Source organism: Kogia breviceps, chromosome 4 (genome assembly GCF_026419965.1).
Source record: "Kogia breviceps isolate mKogBre1 chromosome 4, mKogBre1 haplotype 1, whole genome shotgun sequence".
In the NCBI taxonomy this organism is placed as follows: domain Eukaryota; kingdom Metazoa; phylum Chordata; class Mammalia; order Artiodactyla; family Physeteridae; genus Kogia; species Kogia breviceps.
In genome coordinates, this window is record NC_081313.1 from 133,751,035 (window position 1) to 133,769,816 (window position 18,782).

General features: G+C 50.0%; 1 protein-coding gene and 1 non-coding gene across 3 annotated transcripts; one reads left to right on the forward strand and one right to left on the reverse strand.

Moving 5' to 3' along the window:
* Positions 1-220: 220 nt before the first annotated feature.
* On the reverse strand, positions 221-4,958 carry MXD3 (MAX dimerization protein 3). 2 transcript variants are annotated; one of them, XM_059061686.2, is made up of 6 exons: positions 4,818-4,958; positions 4,446-4,551; positions 3,761-3,790; positions 3,515-3,629; positions 777-960; positions 221-702 (listed from the first exon to the last, which is right to left on the reverse strand). In XM_059061686.2, the coding sequence occupies exons 1-6, from the start codon at positions 4,885-4,887 to the stop codon at positions 587-589; spliced, it is 621 nt and encodes a 206-aa protein (XP_058917669.1). In that variant the 5' UTR covers positions 4,888-4,958; the 3' UTR covers positions 221-586. The 2 variants fall into 2 exon arrangements, with proteins under 2 accessions (XP_058917669.1, XP_066888051.1); XM_067031950.1 differs by lacking the exon at positions 3,761-3,790.
* Positions 4,959-17,267: 12,309 nt separating this feature from the next.
* On the forward strand, positions 17,268-17,374 carry LOC131756435 (U6 spliceosomal RNA). The gene has a single exon (XR_009335619.1). It is a non-coding gene; the product is annotated as a U6 spliceosomal RNA (small nuclear RNA).
* Positions 17,375-18,782: the final 1,408 nt, after the last annotated feature.

The window sequence follows — 18,782 nt, forward strand, 5'->3', positions numbered from 1 at the left end:
ACTCAACTGTTTCCTGGCTTTGGACCTCAGGCAGGTCACATCACTCAGCCTCAGTCCCACTGCAACAGGGACTGAGGCCTCCAAGCTGTGAGGAGTAAAGGGGCACTGCCCGGTGTGGACAGCATTGTTTGTGGTGGCTACGGATCTCATTTCCTCTTTTCCAGTTTGTCTGTGGCTGGGAGTTCCCCCATTTTCACCAGGAAAGACCATGAACAGGAAGTTAAGAAAGAGGCTTTTAATGAAAATATAGTATGTGGAGGGCAAAGGCCAGGGGCCCTTGTTTAGGAAGAAACATGAGGACCCAAGAGGTTTCCTGCCCCTGTGGACAGCAGAGCTAAGTGCTACAAAAAATGCCTGGAAGGGTGGCCTGGGCCCAAGCTGCCTGCCCTGCAGGGCTCAGGGGGGCTCAGCACCCTGTCCTAGGTGGGACTGCCAGCAGCCAGCAGCAAGGTACAGGGAGCACCTGTTCCCACACGGTCCTTTTAGTCCATTCCAACAGTACTCTGAGCAGCTCTGGAGGCTTAGGGCTCCAGCCTGGCAGAGCATAGGGTGGGCTGAGGGTAGAGGTCACTCCAGGAGGCGAGGGTCATAGCCAGGTGCTGCCGCTGTGTGAGTAGCTGTGCTCCTGGCCCGCGCTGAAGCCCTGCAGCAGCTCAGCCTCGCCCCCGAACACCAGGCTTTCCACATCCACCTCCAGCTCCTCTGCACAGGGAGCAGGCCAGTCAGGGGACCTGGGCCACTCAGCCCACTCGACCCCTCCACTTAAAGGCACTTACCTTGGTCTGAGTCGGAGCGCTCAGAGGAGAGACCTGAGGAGTCTAGGCTGTCTGCTCTTAGCCGCTCGCGCTCGCCAGCCCCGGCCAGCCCCCGGAGCTGCTCCAGCTGCTGCCGGAGGCTCTGCTGCTTGCTGCGCAGCTTCTCCTTGAGCCGTCGGGCCCGCTGCTCCTGCTCCTCCAGCTTCTGCAGATCCGAGGGAGCAAGGAGCTGGGGTCAGCTACCTGGGGTCTCGGGCCTCGCCCCAACACCACTCAACGGCGGACTGTGGCCACGTGCTGACTGCTTGCTCCAGACGGGCTCACTAGATCTGGGCCCCAGAGGGTTGCTCCCACATCCTACAGGAAGCTAGGCCCTCCTGCCCTTCTGTCCCATGTAAATGGCCCAGGAGTTCTGTCCAGATGGGTGGCAGAGGGAGGGCACCACAATCTCAAAGGCCCTCGGGGCCCAGTCAAGTGATGTGAAGGAGTGGAGTGTCTGGTGTCAGGCAACAGGGACCGTGGGGGACTGGGGCACACCAGCAAGTGCATACTAAGGCTTGAGGCAGTGGCCCAGGCCAATTACTGCCACATGGAAACAGGCCCAGTGTTGCCAGATCTCCCAGTTTTTTGAAGAGAAGCAGGGAAATCACATTTTTTCATGTCAAATGTCCTTTCAAGTGCTGCCAACTAATTTAAATTTTTAGAAAACTACAGACCAAAAAAAGGCTACCAGTTTGTAACTCCTCAAGACCCTCCCAGGAGTCCTAAGTCTTCAGCATTAGTCCCCTTCTGCTGCCCCCATGCAACCTCTGCCAGCCCTGAGTTCCAGGGACTGGAGGACCAATGGTTCTCCCATCAGGGTCCTCAATGGACAGAAGCCTGCATTCAGTCAGCAAGAAGGGGAGAATTGGGTGAGGGGGCATTTGGACTGGGAGTAGATGAATGAATAAGAACTGCCCAGGCAAAGATAGGGGAGGAAGAAGCATCCAGGCAGAGGGAAAATGGGAAAAGCATGGAGAGTTCAGCTTTTTTGGTGAGGAATGGGGAAAGATGAGACCAGTGGCAAGGCCTGTGTTGTGAAGGGCCTTGAGTTTCACAGGAAGTAAGAAACTGAAACTGTCCTGTCAGGAACCATGGAAGGTTTTCAGCAGGAGGCAGACCTGGATAAATCTTTGTGGTACAAAGAACATTCTAGGGCAAGGTGGAGAGGACAGCCAGGTGGAGGCAAAACAGGAAGCAGGGAGTCCAGGAGAGGGGTGACGGGGCTTCAAGGAAGGAGCAATCCCTAGGTCCTGCCCACGGGCCAGCCAGCACCCAAGGTCACACATCATCCCTCCGAGAACCAAGTCAGCAACTCCATGTGAGAAACGAGCTGGCTATCTGGCCAGGGTGTTATTCAGTCACAATGAGGAGAACGCAGGCACCTATGGGACAGTGCTGACAGTTTCCACACCACGATTTATTTGCTGCATGGCACCTCCATCTGTCTCTGCCACTGCCACTGCCCCCTGTGCCCACAACAGGGCCTGGCAGAGCAGGTGCTCACTTGTTGAAGAAAAGAATGCAAGTCAGGAGACCTAGGCCTCGGTTCTGAATCTGCCTCTCATCAGCCGGCTCTGCCTCCATTTCTTCCTCTGTCAAAAGGGCCAGGAGAGCAGGAAGAGGCCTCTACTGTTTCCAAGTCCCTTCTAGGGCTTCCCTGGTGGCGCAGTGGTTGAGAATCCGCCTGCCGATGCAGGGGACACGGGTTCGTGCCCCGGTCCGGGAAGATCCCACATGCCGCGGAGCGGCTGGGCCCGCGAGCCATGGCCGCTGAGCCTGCGCGTCCGGAGCCTGTGCTCCGCAACCTGAGAGGCCACAACAGGGAGAGGCCGCGTACCGCAAAAAAAAAAAAAAAAAAAGGTCATTCACAAATCCCTTCTAATCCCCACTCTGTGGAGCTGCCTTGTGCTCGAGTCAGCACACCCTACTCCCATCCACTAGGGGGCGCTGAGCTCAGCACGGGCAGCAGCAAGAGCCCTGGGAGGGTGGCTCACTGGCGTCCTCTTGGTACTTTCCCCCTCCTGGCCTCTGGAGCTGCCTCACAAAGCAGCGTCAGGACCCCCCCTCCCCCGCCGCCCCGCCGAGAATGGGAGCCCTTCAAGGATGGGGGAGAGGAAGAGCAAGAAACAGCCCTCTCCAGTCCAAGGGACCCTTACACATGACCCCTCACAGAATGCCCCCCATACAGAGGAGGAAATGAAGTCCAGAGAGACTACGTAACTCGCTCAGGGTCTCGCAGTTGGGATCCAAGTAATAATTGCTGTAATAACAAGTGAACTTTTTTTTTTTGCGGTACGCGGGCCTCTCACTGTTGTGGCCTCTCCCGTTGCGGAGCACAGGCTCCGGACGCGCAGGCTCACTGGCCATGGCTCACGGGCCCAGCCGCTCCGCGGCATGTGGGATCTTCCCGGACCGGGGCACGAACCCTCGTGCCCTGCATCGGCAGGCGGACTCTCAACCACTGCGCCACCAGGGAAGCCCAACAAGTGAACTTTTATTGGAAGAACTTGCTTAAAGCCTCAGAACAATCCTGAGTTATTTTCTGGTTTTCTTCCTACTTAACAAATTTGGAAACTAAAAGCACAGAGAACTGTCCAATGTCAGGCAGTTGGGCTATCACGTCAGACCTCTCTCCCCAGTTCCACCCAGCCCCTCCCTACTACCCCTCTCCAAGCATCCTGGCAAGCTGGCCCTGGGGCGCCAGAGTAGCTTCTTACCTGGATGTGCATCCTGGCCCTGCGCAGAAGGCTCAGTGTGGTGTATCGGGCACAGTCAGCCCCCAGGGGCATCTGCTGCTTCAGTTGCTCCAGGCACCGCTTCAGCTGGGCCCTCCTGTGGGGGAAGGGGTCTAGAGGGCAGTGCCAGCCCAGGCTTGCTGGCCAGATGAGGGACAGCAGGGGAGGGAAGGCCAGAGGGAGGCAGTTCCTGGGGCCTGGTGCTATCAGGGCAGGGTTGGGACTCACCTGCGCTTCTCCAGCTCGTTGTGCACAGACCTGCCAATGCCAGGGAGGATGGGGTGAGGGGGCGTCAGCTACTGCCCACACCTTCAGTCCCAGGGCTCCCAGGGCCTCAAAATTCGCTACAGATGTGTGTCCCAAACTAGCCCACTGTGGGGACCTTGTGCTGGCCTCAGGCACCTGAGTCCCAGGCAGAGGCAGAGACAGTAAGGAGGCCTGCCCAGGTGACTGTGGGGTCCAAAGGAGGCCCCCTAGCAGCAATCAGGAAGAGTTTCCTGAACAGGTGACATTTGAACTGAGCCCAGCAACACAAGTTACCCAAAATGGGTAGTGGGGGGAGAGGCATTCAAATTGGGGGGAACAGTGTGCAAAGGGTTGAGAGGAGGAGAGAAAAGGAGAAAGCCTGTGGGGGAAAGCGAGTGGTTTGATATGTGCAGTATTAGGAGTGTGAGTGGAAGCAGGACCCAGAACTATTCACCGTTCCAAACACATCAGGGGTGCCCGAGAAATAGTCCTTGAACGAAGAGTGTGTGTTTGGGGGATGGGGAAACGGCAGGAGGTGTCTGAATGCCTTCAGAGCAGGGTACCTGGCCCAGAAGATGCGAGCAATAAGGAGGAAGTTGGCAGTGGAGGGGCCCGATGAAGGACGGCGCCCATCCCCCCATTCCCCGCTGCCCCAGGCCCTCCTCACCGCCCACTGTCCAGCGCGCCAGGAGCCTGGGGAGACCGCTTCCTCCTCCTGTGGACTGGGCCCGGACCTCGGTGTGGGCACAGGGACGCATAGCCATGCTCTGCCTCTGCGAGAGACAGCCCCGCCCGCGTCAGGCTGGGGCTAGGTCCAGCGGGGTCCCCTGGCACGGCACGGTCACGGAGGGGCTTTTAGCTACAGGGCCATTTCCCCAACCATTCCAGCCCCTCTGCCCGCGGACCCATAAATTGAGGGCCGGGGTGCCCCAGGACTACTGCCCTAAGGCCATGCATCCTTCAAGTTGGGAGCCAAGTCCAGCCCAGGCCAGTGTCAGCGAGGCCGCCGCCTGGAGTCCGACCAAGGGTTCTTCCTCACCTCTTTCGCGGCGATCCAGGAACTCCGCCGCCTGCAGCAAGACCTGGATGTTGCTGGCCACGGGTTCCATGTCGGCGACAGCTGGCTGCGGGCGGGCCTAGGATGCTGGCCGGAGCAGCGGCTGCACCACTTTTGTTACAATGTAACTGACACGGTGCAACAAACACAGACGCTCGGCCCGCCCCCGGAACGCCCCGCCCCGGGACAGCCCAGCTCTTGGCCCCGCCCCTGGAACGCGCCCGGGAACCTCAGCCCACCCTCCGCGAGCCCGCCCCCTAGGACTCCCGTAGGGCTTCTATGGGCGCCGGCTCCAGGCCCGGCCCTTGGGCGAACTCCCGGACTGGGGGTGGGGGTGGGGTTGTGCTGCGTCTTGCCGCTTCGCTCAGCGACCCAGCGCCGATTACTTGGCTTTTCTGGGCCTCAGTCTCCTGCCCCGTGCTGGTGGCGAAAGGCCCTAACACTGAGTGGTGCTCTGGGGGCCGGTGGTCCCGGGAAGGCCCCTGGCTCCGCCGCTGCACGTGGGCGCCGCGGAGGTGGGGCCGGCGGACACCCTCGCCCATTTGCTCTTTGCCTCTTGAGGCTCGAGGACGTCACCTTGGGGGCGGGGCAGGGGAGGCCTCTCAGGCACTATTGGCTGCGTGCGGCTCCGCCCTCTCCCGCTGCTGGTCAACATGTTCGGGCGGGAAAAGGAGCAGGTTTCAAATTTGAAAAACCTGGCGATGGGGGCGGGGTTGAGCGGGGAACGGGGCCCAGTGCGCAAGCGCCGGGGGAGGGGGCGCGGACCTGGCTCTTGCGCTCCAGGGTCTGTGCCCTTGCCTGTTGCCATCTGCCCCCGTAGCCCCCGCTGGGCTCCTCCTCCTCATCTGCAGGGAAGCTATTGTTGCTACGAAAACGTCAAAATGGTAGCAACTTGAGAACTGGCTTGCTTCAGAGTCCTGGGTTCTGGAGCCAACAAAGTTGAGTTCCTGTCCTGTCACCGCTACTTCTCAGCTGTGTGACTCGGGAAGTGCCCTCCGTCCGGTAAACTCGGGAAGCCCTGAGACAGCGCCGTTGAAAGATCAGAGCCCACGCCTATGCCGTGCATTTCCAAGGCCTGTTGCAACCTCACACAAGCTTCTTCCTCCCACAGAGCCCCTGGTTGCCTTACTCAGTCCATGAGCCCTTCTTTTTTTTTTTTTTTTCAATATTTATTTGTTTATTTAGCTGCGCCGGGTCTTAGTTGCAGCGTGTGGGATCTCGCTCCCTGACCAGGGATGGAAACCGGGCCCCTTGCATTGGGAGCGTGGCGTCTTAACCAGTGGACCACCAGGGAAGTCCCCATGAGCCCTTCTTTAACGTGACTTTCTAGCCTCCCGAAGAAGATGATGCGGTGATTTCTAGGGCAGCACCAGTAGGTGTAGCCACACCTTCGGGGACAGTGACAGCCTAAGGGTGGAGACCGGAAGATAAAAGCAGCTGTTACAGGGTGGAGCATTACTGCCAGGCTGGGGCTGAATCTGTGACCTGGAAATGGAGAGGAGGGAGAAGGAGGAACTAGATTCTCTACAAAGAGACAGTCCTGTGTAAACACATGGCACATGGTAGTCAGTCCTCAGTTCCTTGGAAAAAAGCCTTTGAGTTTCTCTAAGAGTCAATTCCAGAGGAATCACTGACATGCTCAGCCAGAACTGCTGCCTGGGACTATCCACCCCTTCACCCACCCATTCACTCATGAAATATTTGCTGAGCACTTGCTGGACCTTAGGCACTGTGCTGGGAACTGGAGAATACAAGCGTGGGCAAAACCAGACAGGGTTCTAGCCTCTTCAGAGCTCTCAGGTGAGGGGCAGAGAGACCGACATAGTAATCACACAGTAGAGATACACTCTGACAGGTCCTCACAGGAAAAGACACAATGTACGGGCACGTCCTAAGGAGCATTTGACCTAATCAGGGAGGTCAAAGAAGGTTTTTCTGGGGAAGTGGATGAGTAGGTTTTACCTATGTATAGGAGGAATGTAGAATTCCAGACACACTAACATCAGGTGCAAAGTCCTTGAGGCTGAAAGGAATGTATGCAGATGGAAGGAAGGCCAATGTGACCAGCATAGAGAGATCAAAGAGCATGGAGCAGGCTGACACTGGAGAGGCTGGCAGGGCCCAGAACAGGCTGAAGTGTTCCCCCAACCCCACCTGCAATTAGTTATGTCTGAAGAAAGGAGTCACAAAACTTGTGAATGAATTTCCAATTTTATTTCACTAAAGTCAGCACCCACACAGTGTAGGCACAAACCCACTAGTCAGATATCTGGGACCCAGGTGGCCCAGCCTTGGAGCAGGGGTAGGATTGGGGCAGGGTTGCGGGGGAGTGTCTGAAGGAGGAGAGCTCCCAGCAGAGGGAGGGAGCTCTTAAAGAGTTAGGGCTGCTCCAGCTGGAGGCTGTGGAAGTGAGAAAGGGACTGCAAAGGGGGCTGGAGTAACCACATTGAGGAGTTTGGACTTCATCCTAGTTGGACTCCCTCCTACCCCTAGGAGGGTAGGATTCGAGCTAGGGAACAACATGGCCTCAGGGCTCCCATGAATTGGGCCAGGGCCACTGGCCAGAGGAGCAGGAAGCAATCCTTTCCAGGGAGCAGGAAGGTGGGGCGGATGGGGCTCCTGCCCCAAGCCCTTGGATGCCCTTCTGGACCCCCCTGAGAAAATACTAGTGCTAGTGCCATCTGCACAGGGCTAGGCAGAGGCCTCCAGGGCTCTTGCCCCCTCAGCAGTGACTGGTCTTAGAACCTCTTCCCCAGAACCCCAGGTCCTGCATGGTCCAGCCTGCACACTGCAGCCTGTGGCCTCCCTGCTGGCTCCCCACCCCTTGGCCCTGCCTGCCTACAGTAATTGTGGCTATGCTGCCTGCACTTCAGTGCAGGTTCTGTCAGAAACCAGTATCCTCTGGGCTCCAAGGGACAGTGCCTGCCTCTGTGCCCTGAGTGGGAGAGGAGAAGGAGACCCCTACCCTGCTGTCTTGCCCCAATAGGACTCCTTGAAGAGGGCAGCTTGCAGGGCCCTGGCGCCAGGCTCACCATCCTCTCCCACCCTAAGGACAGGATGCCTGAGGAGATGGCTCCTGCTGTTCCCCTAGAACCCTTTCACTTCCTTCCCCACAGCTGATAGTAACAGCAGGAGGGGAGGTGGGAGTTGGGGCAGTATTGGAGCTAGGGCTTGGCTCAGACCCCGGACCCTGCCCAGCCCCTCCCTATGCTCCCTGCCCCAGCCTCTTCCACTTCACTCATCCTCCCTTCTTCCCAGAGAGTAGCATTCCTTAGTCACTGAGCTAACCAGGTTGTACCCCTGCTGAAAGGCCCACCAGGAATCCCTCGGCCCTCAGGACAAAGTTCAAGCTGGGCTGTGCCCCTCCTCCTGCCATGTCAGGCCACACACCTTGCCCTTGCCCATTTCCCTGCTTCTGCCAGCTTGGCTTAAATGTCACTTCCTCCAGGAAGTTCTCAGGCCTCCAGTTTTCAGAGCATCCTTCTGAAAGCAGCAGTGGCCCTGTGTCCCTCAGGGTCAGCCTCCTCTGTCTGACTATAACCACGGTGATAGAGGAAGACAGTGTTAAGAAAGGGGCTTGGCCAAGCTATAGTGGGGGAGCAGGGGGCGGTGGGCCTTGGTGGGCCTGGGTTTCTATGTGCACAAGAGGCTGGTGGTGTAGCAGTCAACAGGCCCCCAACTTGGAGGCCAGAGTTGGAATGCCAACCCCCAAGGCATGTTGTAAGGGGCTGTACAACACAGTGATTGACAGAGTCAGGGAGGCTAGCTGCTCCCTCTTTAAGTGCAGTGGAATAGGCATGAGGCCAGGCCTGGCTAGACTACAGTCTCAGTTACCCTGGATGGAGTCACTGGGAAAAGGCCTCTGTAGGACCTGTAGTACGTCCACTTTTTTATTCCTGATATAGGTAGTTTCTCTCTCTCCCCCCAGCCTATCTTTCTGAGAGTTTATCAATTTTGTTAATTTGTTTAAAGAATCAACTTTGGATTTCTTTTGCTCCTTTGTTTCTAGTTTATTAAGATGGAAATGTACACAATTCACTTTATTCCTTTCTTCTTTTCTGCACATTGCTTTCACTGTATCCCCCAAACTTCGATGTATTATAGATTTGTTTTATTTTGTTTTTCATTCACATAGAGATATTTTCAGAATTTTTCTTTGACCTGAGACCTGTGAGTAATCTGAAGTGTTTTCCATAATGTCCAAATATTTGGGAATTTTCTAGATGTCTTTTTGTTATTGGTTTGTAATTTAATTCTATGATGGTTAGAGAATATACTCTTATGATTTTGATCACTTGAAATTTATCAAGGCTTGTATGGTCCAGTATATGATCTATCTTGATGAAGGTTCATAGGCATGTAAAAATAACATGCATCCTCCGGTTGTTATGTGTAGTGTTCTCAAAGTGTCAAATTAAGTTGATCGGACTTCCCTGGTGGCGCAGTGGTTAAGAATCCACCTGCCAGTGCAGGGGACACGGGTTCGAGCCCTGGTCCGGGAAGATCCCACATGCCGCGGAGCAACTAAGCCCATGCGCCACAACTACTGAGCCTGCTCTCTAGAGCCCGCGAGCCACAACTACTGAAGCCCGTGTGCCACAACTACTGAAGCCCGCATGCCTAGAGCCTGTGCTCTGCAACAAGAGAAGTCACCACAATGAAAAGCCTGCGCCCCGCAACTAAGAGTAGCCCCCACTCACTGCAACTAGAGAAAGCTCGCGTGCAGCAGCGAAGACCCAATGCAGCCAAAAATTAAATAAATGAATAAATAAATAAATTTATAAAATAAAAAAAAGAAAATGTATTACTTCATCTTAATTTTGGAAGTATATTTACACTACATATGATTCTAGGTTGACTGCCTTTCAGCACTTTAGTTATGTCACTCATTTGCCTTCTGACTAGTACTTCTTTTCCAAGTCAGCTGGAATTCTTATCACTCTCCCCCGACATATGTAATGAGTCTTTTTCCTCTATTTCTTTTTTTTTTGCAGATTCAAAGAGTATATTTTTATTTTACCATGTAAATAATTTTGGAAATATGACAGTACATTCAATATAAGCAATTTTAATACTGCCATCTTATACGTGAGAGAGGCAGTAGAGAAAAGTATCACGGATATTTTTACTACACAGGAGTAGTCTACCACAGCCCTCAAGAAGGTACATGGGGAGTCACCATGAGGAAAGAAGTTGGAAAAAAAATATCATTCCTGCAGCTCTGAGAATCCTTGGGTGGGACCTGTGGAGGCAGGAGGTGCCTGTGGAGATGGACAGCAGACTGCAGAGGTGCACCATGGCCTGTTGCTGCCATCTTTCTTTGGTCTTATATCCACATTGCCACCATGATTCTCTCATACTATGATATTTGAGAACATCCCAAGATAAGAAGTGATAACCATTTAATAAGTTCTTAAATGCTTTAGCTTCTTTCAGCTTCTCTAAGACTTTCTGCTTGGCGCTTCTATTACCTCCAGAGTTGAATGCCACTCCAAACTCACTGTCACATCCTCATCTGCATACTAGGGCCTCTTGTGGGTCATGTGCTGTCAGGGACCAGCGAGTCTGTAAAGATCTATTTTGTTTTAATATTTTCTCTTTATCTTTGATTTTCAGCTGTTGGATATGATATACCTGCATGTGGTTTTCTTTGTGTTTGTCTTGCTTGGTGTGTTTTGAGCTTCTGGAAAGTTTTTCAATCTTTATTTCTTCAAATATTTTTTCCTCCCCTATTCTGTCTCTCATCTCTTTGACCCCAATTTCATGTATGTTTCCCAGCTTCATAGTATATCAAGGGTAATTGATGCTGTTAATGTATTTATGTGGTTTTTTTACTCTCTGCTTCAATGTGGATAAGTTCTATTTACTTGTCTTCAAGTTTGCTTATTCTTTCTTCTATAACATCCAATTTGGTGTTTAGCCCATCCTTTGTAGTTTTTATTTCAGCTATCGTATTTTTTCAGATCTAGAATTTCCACTTAGTCATTTTTTGAAAGTTTTCTATCCATATCCCAGAATATCTCATTATCCCACGTGTTAATTTCCTAGGGCTTCCATAACAAAGTATTATAACTGAGTGGCTTACAAAAACAGCAATTTGTTCTCTCACAGTTCTGGAGAAGTCCAAACTCCAGATGTCAGCAGGGTTGGCTCCCTCCTGAGGGAGCATCTATCTCAGTCCTCTCTCCTCACCTCTGGGGCTGCCAGCAATCCTTGGTTTTCCTTGGCTTGCAGATGCATCACTTCAGTCTCTGCCTCCATCTTCACAAGGCATTCTCCCCTGTGTCTCTCTGTGTCCAAACTTCCCTTTTCTTCTTTTTTATTTTATTTTATTTTATTTATTTATTTTTTTTTTGCGGTATGCGGGCCTCTCACTGCTGTGGCCTCTCCTGTTGTGGAGCACAGGCTCCGGACACGCAGGCTCAGTGGCCATGGTTCACGGGCCCAGCCGCTCCGCGGCATATGGGATCTTCCCGGACCAGAGCACGAACCCGCATCCCTTGCATCGGCAGGCGGACTCTCAACCACTGCACCACCAGGGAAGCCCCTTCTTCTTTTTTAAAAAAAATATTTATTTATTTATTTTGGCTGCACTGGGTCTTAGTTGCGGCACATGGGATCTTTAATTGCGGCATGTGGGCTTCTTAGTTGCAGCAATGTTGACTTCTTAGTTGCGGCATGCAAACTTTTAGTTGTGGTATGTATGCAGGATCTAGTTCCCCGACCAGGGATCAAACGCAGGCCCCCTGCATTCGGAGCATGAACTCTTACCCACGGGACCACCAGGGAAGTCCCAAACTTCCCTCTTCTTATAAGGACACCAGTCACTGGATTAGGGCCCAAGCTGACCTCATTTTATAACCATATCTGTAAGGACCCTATTTCCAAATTAGGTCACATTCAAAGGTTCTGGGTGAACATGAATTTTTGAGGGACACTCTTCATCTCATTATTCCCCCTTCTCTATCCCAATTATTGTTCTGTTCCCATTAAGTATTTTATATATTTATTTTATATTTATATAAATTTTATTTATTTTTTAATATTTATATTTTATATATTTTTATATTTATTTGTTGTATGTCCTTGTCTGCTAATTCCAATAACTTGGCGTTTTTTTTATGTGGAGGGGACTTCTTCTATTGACTCTGTTTTCTCTTTAAAATTAAAGCACATTTTCTTGCTTCTTCTCATGTCTTATAAATTTTTACTGATTCTAGAATATAAAAGTGAGGGAAAATATAATGGAGTATAACCATATTGAGGTTATACAAGGCAGAACCATATTGTTCTGCTTTGTCTTGGTTATTTTCTTAAGAGTGCAAGTCCTTTCCTATCTGGCAGTCAGAGAGAGAGGCCCATCATTCAGATTCCTCTTGAGCTGAGCTTTGTGAGAAGTTTAGCAAACTATACAGTTAGAAGGAACACACTCCACACGAGACCACCATCACTTCTAACCCTAACTGAAAGTTCAGGGGTTTCTCAAAACCACTGTTGGGGATGGCAGTTTGCCGGGACTCACAGAACCCACTCAAAGCTATTATACTCACTATATACACCGTATTACACAGTTTCTTACAGGGAAGGGATACAGATTAAGATTAGCCAAGGGAAGAAGCTCATGAGTCTGGGGAAGTATGAAATATGGGACTTGGGACTTCCCTGGTGGCACAGTGGTTAAGAATCTGCCTGCCAATGCAGGGGACACGAGTTCGAGCCCTGGTCCAGGAAGATCCCACATGCCGTGGAGCAACTAAGCCAGTGCACCACAACTACTGAGCCTGTGCTCTAGAGCCCACGAGCCAAGACTACTGAGCCCACGTGCCACAACTACTGAAGCCCGACAAGAGAAGCCACCACAATGAGAAACCTGTGCACCACAATGAAGAGTAGCCCCCGCTCTCCATAACTAGAGAGAGCCCGTGCACAGCAATGAAGACCCAATGCAACCAAAAAATAAGTAAATTTTAAAAATTAAATTAAATTAAAAATTAAAAAAATAAAAGAAATATGGGACTTCTGCTCCTTCTTTCTGTGTAGTCAGGACATATTACTTTCCCAGTATCAACATGTGACAATATACACAGACTACTGTGAACTAGGGAGGCTATTCTGAGCCTCAGTATTCAGTTTTTAGGGGCTCCATTACTTAGGCACGATTGATTGATTGGTTAATCTCAGTCTCCAGATCAACTGATACCATGTAACCCTAAATCACCTGTGTGGTCTTTCTGGTGTGACCTGTCCCCACCCTAAGGTGTGGTCAGCACCCACCCTAAATTATGCCTTATTCTCTGGCTAGCCCAAGGCCCCCAGAGAATAAGGCATAATTTAGGGGAAACAAAGATATCACCCAGAACCTGAGGGCAAAATCCAGACCTCTTCTGGGGCAAAGTTAAATTCTTTAGGACACAGGCCACCCCTTGCTTTTGGCCAAGACTCTTACAGCAAAATGATCCTATTGCCTAAGAGTTGGGGGGGCAGTGTTGGCATAGGGATAGACTTAAAGAAATAACTATCTGTCGTATAAAGCCAGTACATACATTTTCATATTTTTGTGCTAATTCAATTATTCATTGTCCCTCTTGTATCTTATGATAAACTTGTGCAGAACTATTTAGCATAGAAATTAGCTGATGATTAGGTAAATCCAATTCTTCCTCAGGCCAGTCATTTTCCACCTGTTGTACTTCCTTAGGGGGCTTTAACTCAATTTCCCAATACATTTGACTATGAATATCCGTATTATAACAAGGCCACTGTTATACCCTACCCTCAGTGTGGCATCAGACATGACCTGAAAAGCTCTGGCACATGACCAGAGTCCCACTCGGCCATTAACAATTAGTCCAGTGATAGAAATGTCTCCCAGAGTGATGGATGTCATTCAGGTTTGCAGACATCCATTCAACTCTTTTAGGCTCCAAAAGCAGGAGTGGTTTCAGCAACATGTCATCATCCTTTCAGGCATCTGGTGTAATTGAGCTACGAGACAATAACGTCTCACTCTGAGCCTCTCCCGAGGCACCAATGTAATACTGGATTTCTCTCATTGCAAAAACCATTAAACTTTACGCTCAGCTACCATTCCTCCTCCTCCTCTCCATTCATATCCTAACTTTCCCACTTTGGGAGGGGGCATTAGGGGTGGCCACTGTGCTGGTCCAGATTGTCAGCAGCAATATAAGTCTATGGGACTTCCCTGGTGGCACAGTGGTTGGGAGTCCGCCTGCCAATGCAGGGGACAAGGGTTCGAGCCCTGGTCTGTGAGGACCCCACATGCTGTGGAGCAACTAAGCCTGTGTGCCACAACTACTGAGCCTGTGTTCTGGAGCTCGTGAGCCACTACTGCTGAGCCCTCATGCCACAACTACTGAGCCTGCGCACTGCAACTACTGAGGCCCGCACACCTGGAGCCCATGCTCTGCAGCAAGGGAAGCCATTGCAACGAGAAGCCCGCACACCGCAACGAAGAGTGGCCCCCGCTCGCTGCAACTGGAGAAAGCCTGCACACAGCAGCGAAGACCCAATGCAGCCATAAATAAATAAATTAATTAATTTTTAAAAAATACAAGTCTAGTCTAGCACTTGCCCTCCCACAGGCCACTCTCACTCCTGTGGGGTAGGGTTAAAAGGGTACAGAACTTGTGGGCCATCCCAATTACTAAGCAATATAGCTGCATTCACTGTCAGTGCCAATTTTGCCATATAGGGTGAAGGCACAACCCACACCATCAGATCCTTAGGAATCTGACATAAAGGTTTAAAGGTATAGTGACAGTTTCTTAGGGATCATATCTGCTTCCAGCACCTGCAGTTGCAGCCCTTGCCCCTGGACCACTGCTTCAGGCAGGACAAAAGAGGTTGTGGTGATGTGAGGAAAAAAGAAAGAAAGTATAATTATACCAGCATCCTTCCCACCTCCTCTTCCCCAAGTACCACTCCCCCAAAAGCAGAGGATCTATCTAGTGGGTACTATCCCTTGGCCCCCCCATGTTGAGTGTGAGTGAACACTCATAATGGTGTATAAACCAGCCCTTCATGCCTTTATTTCTCCGCGTTTTAGATCAAAAAAAGTTTCACATTGCTAATTAGAGAAATGGAAATCAAAACTACAGTGAGGTATCACCTCACACCAGTCAGAATGTCCATCTCAAAAAGTCCACAAATAATAAATGCTGGAGAGGGTGTGGAAAAAAGGGAGCCCTCCTCCACTGTTAGTGGGAATGTAAATGGGACTTCCACTATGGAGAACAGTATGGAGGTTCCTTAAGAACTAAAAATAGAGTTATCATATGATCCAGCAATCCCATTCCTGGGCATACACCCGGAGAAAACTCTAATTCGAAAAGATACACACACCCCAATGTTCATAGCAGCATTATGTACAATAACCAAGACATGGAAGCAACCTCACTGCCCATTGACAGATGAATGGATAAAGATGTGGTACATATATACAGTGGAATATTACTCAGCCATAAAAAGAATGCAATATCGCCATTTGCAGCAACATGGTTAGACCTAGAGATTATCATACTAAGTGAAGTAACTCAGAAAGAGAAAGACAAATATCATATGATATCACTTACATGTGTAATCTAAAACAGTGATACAAATGAACGTATTTATGAAACAGAAACAGACTCACAGACATAGAAAACAAGTTTATGGTTACCAAAGAAGAAAGGGGGTGGGGAGGGATAAATTAAGAATTTGGGATTAACAGATACATACTACTTTATATAAAATAGGTAAACAACAAGGTCCTACTGTATAGCACAGGGAATTGTATTCAATATCTTGTAATAACCTCTAACGGGAAATAATCTGAAAAGGAATATATACATATATATATTCCTTTTCAGATTATTTTAGTTTTATATATATATATAAATGAATCACTTTTCTGTGCACCTGAAACTAACACAACATTGTAAATCAACTATAGTTCAATTTAAAAAACAGTTTGAATTGTCTGTTCACTTCTCCATCAAACTTACTCTGAGGATGACATCTCTGTCCACCCACTTCATGGACCCAGGTGGCCGCCTCAAGTGAGCACCCCAAGAAACCTACTTGTTAATTCAAATCATCTTCCAAACCTGGAAGGAGCTCATCTGGTGGGCACCACATGTCCTATTTTAAAGCACACCTCAAATTCCCATAGTGGTTTCCACAGGGCTGTGCCCCATATGGTCATCCTGTTAATAGGCCAGTTTTCCATTGCCCTCTGCCTGAACATATCGCCGGGCCATTGGTCCCTGTCTGTGAGTCGGTAAAAACCCAAATATAGGGGCTTTTTACTATCGTCCAATTCTTCCATCACTGCTAGGGAAAAAGCACTCTGGCTCCCTGAGTTGATTTGCTTTGATTTTCTTCTATCAAAGTGGTAGTCTTCCAAACAGGAAGCTGTCCACTCACCGTGGAACTGCCATCCACAAACCAAGCAGCTCTTTGGTGGTCAGTGGAGGGCTGTTCATAGGGCACTGTCCAAGTAGCCCTGTGACCATAGGATCCAGCAGTTCCTCAGGTGGTTCCAGAGTCAGCACTGGAGGAAAAGAGTGAGTACCCCCTTGCCTTCTCTGGTAGCACGTTCCTGTACCATTTCTATTGTATGATGGGACCCTCCTGGGCATTGCCCTCCCCATTAGAGCATTTCTCCAACATCATCCAAGGAATTGTGGGTATTTCAGGTTTCAAGGTTATTTTATGTCCCTCAGTCATAGGGAAAATCTCAGAGTCCAAAAGCAAGCTAGTTAGTACTGATTTTTCTCAAATGCAAATATTCTGGTCCCAAATCCCAGAAATTGCCACTAGGTGGCACTCACAGGCTTTTGCTGTAAACTCCAGTCTGCACTCCACAGGGCTTTGGTACTGCAAATTAACAACCTGTTGGGCTCAGGCAATCTCACTGGTTCCCACTTAGCGTGTCCAATCAATACTGGAGGAAGGGTAGATTTCCATGCCTTCTGATTTACAACGCTGGTAGGGGAAGCTTTCCCCAGTCAGACACACTATCCATCCCCATAATACATTCAGGTAAAGAAGACGCAACCACATCACATAGTCTGTTCACACCTTCAACTTTCATCCAAACTTTCACCTTTATCCCATCAACCACTGCATTCCTATATCCTCACAATCTAGCTATAGCACTGTTAGGACTTCACATACAGATTTTGGAATCACAGTGCATGGGGGGGGGTCCCATAACAAGGAGTCCCAGAAAAGTCTCTTCAGCATCCTCTTACTCAAGTTCATATGGCCTTGGGCCTCCAGCAGGGGTCAGTCCTTATCTTGATTACACTGCAGGACTATTGCCCCAGGTAATTGGAGGTCTCTAGCCCTCTTTGCCTTGCAGCTTTTAAAATTCCTCCATACAAGGGTAAATAAAGCAGACTTATTTACGGTCCTTCATTATTGGGGCTCGCGCTTGCTTCAGCAGCACATATCCTAAAATTGGAACTATACAGAGAAGATTAGCATGGCCCCTGTACAAGGATGACATGCAAATTCGTGAAGCATTCCATATTTAAATAAATATATATAAAAATAAATATATATATATAAATATATATATAAATAAATAAATCTATCTATCTATATATATATATATCAGGGCTCTCATCAGTCCACAAAACTTCCAAGAGTGCTGGATTATGACCTTTGTTTTGACCCCATAAAAGTCTGCCTTATTCATCCCATTTTAAAAAATAATAATTTATTTATTTTTGGCTGTGTTGGGTCTTCGTTTCTGTGCGAGGGCTTTCTCTAGTTGTGGCAAGCGGGGGCCACTCTTCATCGCGGTGTGCGGGCCTCTCACTATCGCGGCCTCTCTTGTTGTGGAGCACAGGCTCCAGACGCGCAGGCTTAGTAGTTGTGGCTCACGGGCCTAGTTGCCCCGCGGCGTGTGTTATCTTCCCGGACCGGGGCACAAACCCGTGTCCCCTGCATTGGCAGGCAGATTCTCAACCACTGCGCCACCAGGGAAGCCCCATTCCATTTCTAAATGATCATTGACAGATTTCCATGCTACTAGGATGCATCCCATGACCCTCCCTTTGTTTTTCCCCAGTCCCTCGTGACTCATTCCAACCATCTTCACTGTTTGTTGTTTCAGTAGCATTTTTCCCTTCGATAGTGGCCCTAAGACTACTGTCTATAGCTCAGACCAGCTGTAATCCAAGCTTGGCCCAGTCTCAGGATCTGCCTCAACACTCTCTTTTGCTTTCATTTTAGCTGTTACAGATAACACAAGGCAGAGTGCATTTCGCTTATTTCTTGTTACTTTGCATTTCCCTATGCATCCAGTGAACCAACTCCTTGGGAGTGGATTCTATCATTTCTAACTCCCATTATTGACTTTTGCCTCCAGTAACTGATCACGGCACAGCTGCAGTTCGGTACCATGGTGAACACATGGCCCTACAGGAATGAAAGCTTCATCATACCCCACCCTCTCTCCCAATTCCTAGAGACGGTGAGCGACTCATTTCGAGCACTCCTTTCATACTCAAACCAACCAATCTGGAGCCCACACCACCCCCCTTACACTCTGGGTCACCCTCCCCCTTCCCTGATCAACCCCCCTTCCCTGATCACCCCAGAGCCAGTTAACAGACAGTGCTGGACAGCCCACTGAAATTATTCAAATTAGCCAATTCTAAGCCTACTTACCCCACCTCAGCCATTCCCTCCTGCAGAAACCGCAATACAGGCTTTTGCCCATATTTCCCCCTCTGCCTCCTGACCAAGGAGGGAATGCTTCCCAATCCATTTTAGAAGACTGAAACCACCTGAAGTTTAACCCCGTGTGGCCCTTCATGGCCTGGCGTGCCTCCAGTTTCTAGGGACTCTGAGTATAAACTTCTTCCTTCATGACGGTCACTTCCTGTCTGTGTGTCTTACAATACTTGATTGAAACAAATCCCAGGAACTCTAACA